This window comes from Sinocyclocheilus rhinocerous, unplaced genomic scaffold (assembly GCF_001515625.1).
Source record: "Sinocyclocheilus rhinocerous isolate Xijiao unplaced genomic scaffold, SAMN03320098_v1.1 scaffold2584, whole genome shotgun sequence".
NCBI classification, from domain to species: Eukaryota; Metazoa; Chordata; class Actinopteri; order Cypriniformes; family Cyprinidae; genus Sinocyclocheilus; species Sinocyclocheilus rhinocerous.
In genome coordinates, this window is record NW_015652145.1 from 230,108 (window position 1) to 239,625 (window position 9,518).

At 36.4% G+C, this 9,518-nt stretch overlaps 1 protein-coding gene across 1 annotated transcript; it reads left to right on the plus strand.

Moving 5' to 3' along the window:
• Positions 1–1,275: 1,275 nt before the first annotated feature.
• Positions 1,276–9,256, plus strand: LOC107713707 (pituitary-specific positive transcription factor 1). The gene is made up of 7 exons (XM_016519292.1): positions 1,276–1,417; positions 5,615–5,776; positions 5,920–6,018; positions 7,371–7,616; positions 8,601–8,765; positions 8,893–8,953; positions 9,046–9,256. Exons 1-7 carry the CDS (start codon positions 1,276–1,278, stop codon positions 9,254–9,256), a joined length of 1,086 nt encoding a protein of 361 aa, XP_016374778.1.
• Positions 9,257–9,518: the final 262 nt, after the last annotated feature.

Genomic DNA, 9,518 nt, shown 5'->3' on the forward strand with positions numbered 1-9,518 from the left:
CTCCTCTATAATTATTCTTCATACACTTTTTTTATGACCTCATGTTAATTGAGAAACTACATGAAATATTTGTGCTTTTAAAAACGTATTTGTCATAGTGTAGTTTCTTTTAAAAGAACTAGTGGAGGTTTTTTAGTCATTAAAATGGTGAAAAATAGGCATGTATGTTAAAGTCTTAACAAAATATTATTATTATTATTATTTCACTCTTGGTCCCTATAGCAAATAAAATATTGAAAATATGAATAGGTCCCACATTGACCTTTTGTGACAACATGCCCCATTAGTACAGCTCACTCATGTTTATCATAGTTTTTAAAGAAAGAAAGAAAAAAAATTGTGTTTGAATAGTTAACGTGATTTTTTAAAGCGGTTTGACATTCTGTAATTCATCAGCAGTTTAACATACTTTGATTCATTTAAAAATGTTTCAGCTCTTCCTTAAAAACGTTTTTTTTTTTGTAGTTGTAGTTTAAAAACATTTTTGTAGTTTCTTTTAAAAAAGAACTAGTGGAGGCTTAACAAAAAAGCAAAATAATAATAATAATAATAATAGGTGTCTAGAAAATAAGATTAAAATATTAATTGATCACACAATGACCTTTTTTGACAACATGCCCCATTAGCACAACTATATTATAGGCCTTCAGCAAAATTTAAACTGTAAAACAATTATGAAACAAGAAAATTCAAAAGTGTAAAAAGTCATGTAAAGAAATACCTAACCATTGTTTTAGCTAACATACAGTATGCATGTGTAATTTTAATTTAAAATCTTGATGTTGAATTCAAAAACATGGACATGTTAGATATTTATAAATATAATTTATAAATATTAAAGTGCTTCTCCGAATTCTTTATTACTATACTATGGTTTAATACTTTTTAATACTCATGCACTTTTTTGTGTCATACATTCAGTGATAACTCCATACTTATGCAATCGGACTCATTCCCTCTTTGCATCTAAAATGTAGATGTAGACACATCCTTTAACGGCTAATTAATCTTAAGTCACATAAGCCTGGTTTGTCAGAGCTGTCGCTGGTGTTTGTTGGAAATGGACAGTATCAGATTGCACCTCTTTGCCCTAATTACCAGAGCTTTGCCTCTGCGGGCCGTCATGGTTTGTTAACAGCAAGAGCTCATTAACATGGATGAGGGGGTCTGAGGGGGCTCAATATAAATACCTGCACACGCCCTGCTCGTGTCACACAGGTGTGCTGATGCCGCGCGTGCAAGACTCAGACACTGAGTAGGTGAACATCTAGAGTCATGGCCTGCCAGGCTTTCAGCTCCACCGATTCCTTCACTACTCTGAGCGGAGACTCGGCTGCTCTGCCTCTGCTCATGCATCACACCGGAGCCGCAGACTGTCTGCCCGTCTCCAGCCACACCGCCAACATGGTGCCTCCAGGTAAATCTGATGCTCTTGGACGATCACACAGTGGTTCACAACTTAGAGCAGGGAAAAATAATGCTAAATAATAATATAATGCAACTAACTAATTGTGTAGAGTTAGGGTACCTAAATAAATAATCTTAATAACTGTTTAAAAGGACGAGGAAATGTGTCTCTTATCTTTTGGTGTTGGTGTTAAAACTGTACTGTATTTTGGTACAAATCCATCTGAAATTTAGCGATCCAGTATTTGTTCCATGTGTTTGGCTGGTACAATTCTGCTGATTTTTTATTTACAAAATTGTCAGTTTTCTTATTAGCCTCTGTCACATTTCAGTGTTAGATTTTTTTTTTTACAAAACCAGCTGAGCACAACTGACACTATAATTATAGATAAAAAAAATGTAATTAATAAATTTAATTAAATGCACACACACTACAGTTCAAAAGTTTGGGGTCTGTAAAATTTTTATGCTCACCAACGCTGCATTTATCTGACCAAAAATACAGTAAAACCAGTCAAATATTATTACAATTTAAAATAACTGTTTTCTATTTTAATATATTTGAAAAAGTAAGTTATTCCTCTGATGCAAAGCTGAATTTTCAGCATCATTACTCCAGTCTTCAGTTTCACATGATTTTTAATGTTAAAAACAGTTGTGCTGCTTAATATTTTTGTGGAAACTGTGATTTGTTTTTTGTTCTTTGATTAATAGAAAGTTCAAAGAATAGTATTTATTTGAAGTATTTTTTGACATGATTTTTCTGTCACTTTTGAACAATTTAATTCATCCTTGCTGAATAAATGTATTATTTTCTTATATCACTAAATAAATCACTATTGTATGAAACATTTCCAAATGGAAAAACCCCAACTCATAGAAATGAAAGAAGTTGCAAACATCACATCCGAAATAAGTTGGAAAATTGTACTTTTATAGATCAAACTCAACTCTGTGATGACAGCATCGGTTCATTGGGAATACTTTCCTTAGAGGTTTTTATGAAAAACACAGAACAAGCTCAAGGTGATGAAAGAGAGAGACACTGGACTATAAGCGGATGTTCTTTCGACCTAGTCTATATGACCCTAAAGTTCACATATTATTTGGTATTATCTCCAGTCCTCACTGCTGTCATCACTCACGATCTGTCTGACTCTCACTCTGAGGAAGTGAGCTTTCCAGAGATCATGTCTCTTTATCCCAGGGGAAATGTTTTTGGAGAAATATCACCAAATCAAAAGTATAATGCATTGAATGTCTTTTTACATCAGAAACAATTATTTTACTGCAATTCAAATCAGAGAAGCAGGTGCGATTGTATAATGTTTTTGGAGAAAAAAAAAGTCGCTTTTGTTCACCGAGGCTGCCTTTATTTGAAAAAAAAAACAAAAAAAACAGTAATATTGGGAAATATTAAATTTAAAATAACTGTGTTCTGAATTTTCAGCATCAGTACTCCAGTCTTCAGTGTCACATGATCCTTCAGAAATCATTCTGATATGCTGATTTGCTGCTCAAGAAATATTTATTATTATCAGTGTTGAAAACGAATGAATACTTTCTGAAAACTGATACATTTCAGGATTCTTTAAAGAATAGAGAGTTCAAAAGAATCGCATTTATTTGAAATAGAAATATTTTGTAACAATATAAATGTCTTTACTGGCTTTTCAATTTAATGCATCTTTGCTTTGTAAAACTACTAATTTCTTTAAAATTATATACAGTATATATAAAATGAATAACTCTTACTGACCCTAAACTTTTGAAAGTTAAGTGTATATTTTGTCAGACGGTTTTTAGTGACACCTCTCTCACAGTCACTAGGGAGCAAGACAAGACAAACAATAATTTGTTGAAATAAGTCAAAATTATGTAGACGTGGCTAATCAGCTCAATTTGCACAGCTGTTACTTCTCCATAGATAATTATCAAAGCAGACATATTATTACTTTGACATGTTGATGGCTAAATTATCATGTACTTATTCTGTCCTGATTTTGTCTCACACGTGAGAGAGCATAAGTGAAAGTCTTGTCAGAAACTCAATGAATTGAGTCAAATCTCTGCTCATTGTTTGCCATAGTAAATCATAGTTCTTATGCATAATTACTGAACTGTGCAATTCGGCTCGGGCTCTGAGCCAGAAGATGAAAAACTCTCAAATGAAATGTTTTGGCATTTTTATTCATGCACATATGCCCTCTTTTAACTCAGTCCCGCTTACACCTGCAGAAAGTGGCTGGGAATGTCAGAGTTTACAGCTATCTGAAGTTTGAAGAGCTATTTATCATAATGTGCCTGTTAGTGTATCTGAACATTTAACTGCTGGCACTCTGGATAAGTCAATGGGTGTTTTTAATAAGGGATCAAAGGTTGATTGCATAATTTCAATGCCAGTCTTGTGCATGCACTACTGAACAAGGCCGGCCTATATAAGAAGATCATCTTGAGATGAGTGTTAGTGGAGGCTGGTCTCAAAATGATGTAGCGGTGCTTGGTGAGTTTGATTACCACCCACAAGTTTACTCTGATTGAATTCAATTGAATGTTCTATGCAGCTCTGACAGCCGGAGATCACTGTGCATATTATGAACTATTATCTGTATTTGCATACCTCCTTTCCTTCATTAAATGACTTTAATTTTATTTTCAGATGCATTTGATGAAGGAAGGAATTATACAATCTGATATTCATTATTAATGCAATAATGATTATTTGTGTAAATGTCACCTCTGCAGAGATGTGAATAATGGAAAAAAGAGGAAATGTGGCAGTGCTTCTTCTGCAAATTCAAAGCAAAATAATCAGTTGCTCTTTACATCAGCTCTGTTTCAATCAGTGAAACAAGACATGGCTCATCTCTTAAGTGCCCATAGTCATATGAATGGGAATATACTGTAAGATTTTATATATGTTAGGTTAAGAATTTCTAGGGGTGACATTCATTTTGGCACAGATGTCCTTTTTACCAAGTTTTAGTGAATATTTTGAAAGAAAGAAAGAAAGAAAAATGACAAAGTAAATTACAATTCTATCGAACTACAAACTCAAATTATGAATGAACTGAAAGAATATCTCCAGAGTGTCAGAGACACAAAGCAGAGACAGATCCTGACTAAGCTCAGTGAGCACAATCTAGCCATTGAGACCGGCAGACACAAAAAGAACTGCTTACCCAGAGAGCAAATAGTGTGTGCTCACTGAAGGACAGGAGAGATCGAGACAGAGGTGCACTTCCTCCTTCACTGTAACACATTTAAATCAATAATAGACCTCTACAGAAACAAATTCACACACATAGACACACACACATACAGTGTGATGGACAGTAGGGAAACACACTGAGGTCAGACATAATACATACATACATTACATACATATCTATCTATCTATCTATCTATCTATCTATCTATCTATCTATCTATCCGTCCGTCCGTCTCTATCTATCTATCTGTCTGTCTGTCCATCCATCCGTCTCTATCTATCTGTCTGTCCATCCATCCGTCTCTATCTATCTGTCTGTCTGTCCATCCATCCGTCTCTATCTATCTGTCTGTCCATCCATCCGTCTCTATCTATCTGTCTGTCTGTCCATCCGTCCGTCTCTGTCTATCTGTCTGTCCATCCATCCGTCTCTATCTATCTGTCTGTCTGTCTATCCGTCCGTCTCTATCTATCTGTCTGTCTGTCCATCCGTCCGTCTCTATCTATCTGTCTGTCTGTCCATCCGTCCGTCTCTATCTATCTGTCTGTCTGTCCATCCGTCCGTCTCTATCTATCTGTCTGTCTGTCCATCCGTCCGTCTCTATCTATCTGTCTGTCTGTCCGTCTCTGTCTATCTGTCTGTCCATCCATCCGTCTCTATCTATCTGTCTGTCTGTCCATCCGTCTGTCCGTCTCTGTCTATCTGTTTGTCCATCCTTCCGTATCTATCTATCTATCTATCTATCTGTCCGTCCGTCCGTCCGTCCGTCCGTCCGTCCGTCTCTGTCTATCTGTCTGTCTGTCCGTCCATCTCTATCTATCTGTCTATCTGTCTATCTGCCCGTCCATCTCTATCTATCTGTCTATCTGTCCGTCCGTCCGTCCGTCCGTCCGTCCGTATCTATCTATCTATCTATCTATCTATCTATCTATCTATCTATCTGTCTGTCTATCTGTCTGTCTGTCTGTCTGTCTAGGATGTATCACTGTTATTAGTGTCTGATTTATTTCCCTCAGGTCTCCCTCTGGTCCAGTCATCCAAACTCTCTCATATGCACCTGTCCACTTCTGCTTTGGGCAATGCGTCTGCCAGCCTGCACTACCCAATGCCCCCATGTCACTATAGCAACCAACAGACCACCTACGGCATGATGGCAGGTACGTCAAGTTCCGCACAAGTAACGCAAGTGCGCCAAGTATCGCTCTTCTGTGCATATGTATCACTGTACATCATAAACACACACACAGAAGTACAGGATTTAGTTTGTGTGTGTGTGTGAGTGTGAGATCTCTGTCTCCAGCACAGGAAATGCTCTCTGCCAGCATCTCCCAGACCCGCATCCTGCAGACCTGCAGCATGCCTCATGCCAACATGGTCAACAATGCCAACTCACTGCAAGGTACAACCTTTGCTTAAATCCAAACCTTCAACCCCATGATATTCACGTGTATGCAGTGTTTCTCACTCCCGTTGAGAGCTGGGAAACAGAACAGCCAAATGTACATATTTTAAAAGTTCAAAGTCAGACAGAATAAATAATGTATAATCAGAGAAATATGGTTATCCATGACAATGACTGCAGCTTGTGCTGGTGTCTAGTGTGTTTGTGCCACACTTGACTTGCACTACTAGAAATGTGAGCGTTTACCAGGTAATTTCAGTATGTTTGTGCTTCCATCTAGTGTCTGTAGCAAGAAATAACAAGTGTGTGTAGCGTTAGGTCTAGTGATGCATACAGAAGAGATCCTTATTGTCCAAAAAAAAATAAAAAACACCGAACCATTATAATTACCCCTTCCATTAACTTTTGAAAATTTAGATTTCACCTCTGCCTGAACTGGCAAAGAATCATATTAATGTTTATGCATAACTCATAGAATCATATTAATGTTTATGCATTTTGAATATTCTTAATGTAAAAGAAATACATTGATATGTCAGTTCGTTGTATTCTAGAATCCACTGATTTCACCTACCTTTCAAGCATTATCACAACTGAATACAGTGTGTGTGAGGCAGAGACATTATTGCTCTGAATATATCCAGCCAATAGAGGGAGATGCAGATCAATTTATTGTTAAAACAGTAAAGCCTCAGATATATATATATATATATATATATTCATACATACATACATACATGTATATATGTATATATGTATGTATATATATAAATATATAATATTTTATTTTATATAATATTTTTATATTACATACATATAATGGGAATATAAAAATACTAAAATGGAAAAAGTGGCAGTTTATTTGGAAATATTTCAGGTGTTTTCCCCCCAAATTTTAATTGAAATATTTCAAATATTGTTTTATTGTGTAATTGGTAATTGGGTTTAATTGGTAATCCTTTTGTAGTTTTTTTTTCTGTGTCCCTAATAAATTACTTTAACAAAAGCAGATTCTGTAATACATCATCTTAACAATAGCCTACATATTAATTTTAAAAGCTGATTCATAACCAAAATTATACCAGACAGATCTCACTGAAATAGATAAATCAAAAACGCATCAGGAAGCAACCCAAGCAAGACTTCATAAATAGCCTATTTTTGGCTGTTTGAATCTGTTGGTGTTCAGAATTACTAACACACAATATAGTTAGCAGGGCATTGAAAGCCGTACCAGTGTACCTTGTAGTCTTTGAAATAAATGATGGTTATATATTCTAAGATTTGATCTCCTTGAACAGTTATTCGCTCTAACACACAGCCTTCATTTGTGTCCGGTCGTCCCGCAGGAGCTCTGGCTCCACGCCTCTATAAGTTCCCAGAGCACAGTTTGGGTGGGGGCTCCTATGCTTTGACCCACAGCTTACCGCCGCTGCCCCAGGCCCTGCTCACGGACGAACACACTCTAGGTGACATCAAGCAGGAGCTGCGCAGGAAAAGCCGGCCCCTGGAAGAGCCGCCCGACATGGACTCACCTCAGATCCGTGAACTGGAGAAGTTTGCTAATGACTTCAAACTGAGGAGGATCAAACTAGGTTGGACCATGTTATTTTCTGTTTTATAAACTTATGTAAAACATTGCCGCACCATATTTAGTATATTACTTAGTTTATTTAGCTTAGCTGATTTATGTTAGATAACATAAAGTTATTTCTGTGACGGTCTACTGTTGAGCTATTATCTACATTCAGCTGCACAATTTGTTTGTTTGACATTTGTTTGGTCATTTACAGTACACAACCTCCTCAGCCTAAATTGGCAACTCTTGGCCAGAATAATCAGCAAAAGTAAACGAGACTTGATGCAGAAAGTCAAAATTGTATTGATATTATTACAAAGTGCACTTTTTAGAAGTGGTACTTATGTGTGTTAAGAAACATAAACCTTTTATTTCATTTCTATCCCAGCTAACAAAATATGTTCTGAGAACGACTTGCTAATGTTCACACTTTCTCAGAACGTTCAGAACTTCCATTGTTCAAAATGTTTTAAAAACGTTTTTTTCTTGGTTATGTGAATGTTAGAGAAACTATTAAGGGAATGTTAAATTTAAAAAAAATTTCAAACATGCACTTTTGAATCTTCATTGAAACATCTGAAACAAATAGTAAGTAGTTTAAAAGACATTATATGAGCATCTAACAAAATTTTTTTAGAAAAACCATGAACGTTATAAATAACATATAATATAAATTACGTTTTTGTATGATATACAGCAGTATAATATAATGTAAATAACGTTTTTATGCAAACGTTTTGATAACGTTACTAAAGACCAGATAATAATGAACATTTTTATTACAGTTCTATTAATGTTACTTCAAGAACCTTGAGAGAACCAGAATATTAGCCAAATTCCTGAGAACATTCCCTGCTGGGATTATATTGACTGCAATGCAGTTTAAAAAAAAATACTTTTAAGATTTTAAGTACATTAAAAGTGCACACTAAATATGATTAAGCACACTTCTTTTTCACAAGGGTTAAAACTTCTCCTAACTTTTAGCTTTGATTGACAGGTTACACACAGACCAATGTGGGTGAAGCCCTGGCGGCTGTGCACGGCTCTGAATTCAGCCAAACCACCATCTGCCGCTTCGAGAACTTGCAGCTCAGCTTCAAAAACGCCTGCAAGCTCAAATCCATCCTGGCAAAGTGGCTGGAGGAGGCTGAGCAAGCCGGTGGTGAGTCAACACACTCCTGAGTGAGATCAATTATTTATTTATTTACCACTATCCTACCATTATCCCTGAGTTTTTAATGAAAACATAAGATGGCAGAATCACTACTCTAATTTGTGACTCCCATCAGCTCTTTTTAATGAGAAGATGGGCATGCATGAGCGTAAACGCAAACGGAGAACAACCATCAGGTAAATGAGGAATCTGAACTAAAAAACAAAAGCCATTATATCAGCATTTCCCTCTAATTAATACCTAATTCGTTCTTAATTTCCTCCCTCAGTCTTGGGGCTAAGGAAGCCTTAGAAAGGCATTTTGTGGAGAAGAGTAAGCCATCATCTCAGGAGATTGTACGAATGGCGGAGGGTCTTCATCTGGAGAAGGAGGTGGTGCGTGTTTGGTTCTGTAACCGCCGGCAGAGGGAGAAGAGGGTCAAAACCAGCCTACACCACAGCTCCTTCATGGCCAAAGAGAGCGCAGCCTGTAGACCTTGAAGATCCGGGGTCTCAGCAATGCTGATGTATGATTATCTACAGGCAAAAAATCAACACCAACCTTTGGCAGTGAGTGGGTTTATTGTACTGATTCAGCAGCAGGAGTGAGTGAGGATATGCAGTGACCCCAAAAACTATTTGAACACACTAAAAAATGTCTGAAAGTTATATCATGGAAATCAAAGTATCAAACCAAATGACTTATGCAAACAAACTATGACATTATGAAACATTTTTTGCATTTGGAAAAGTCTCTAGGTGT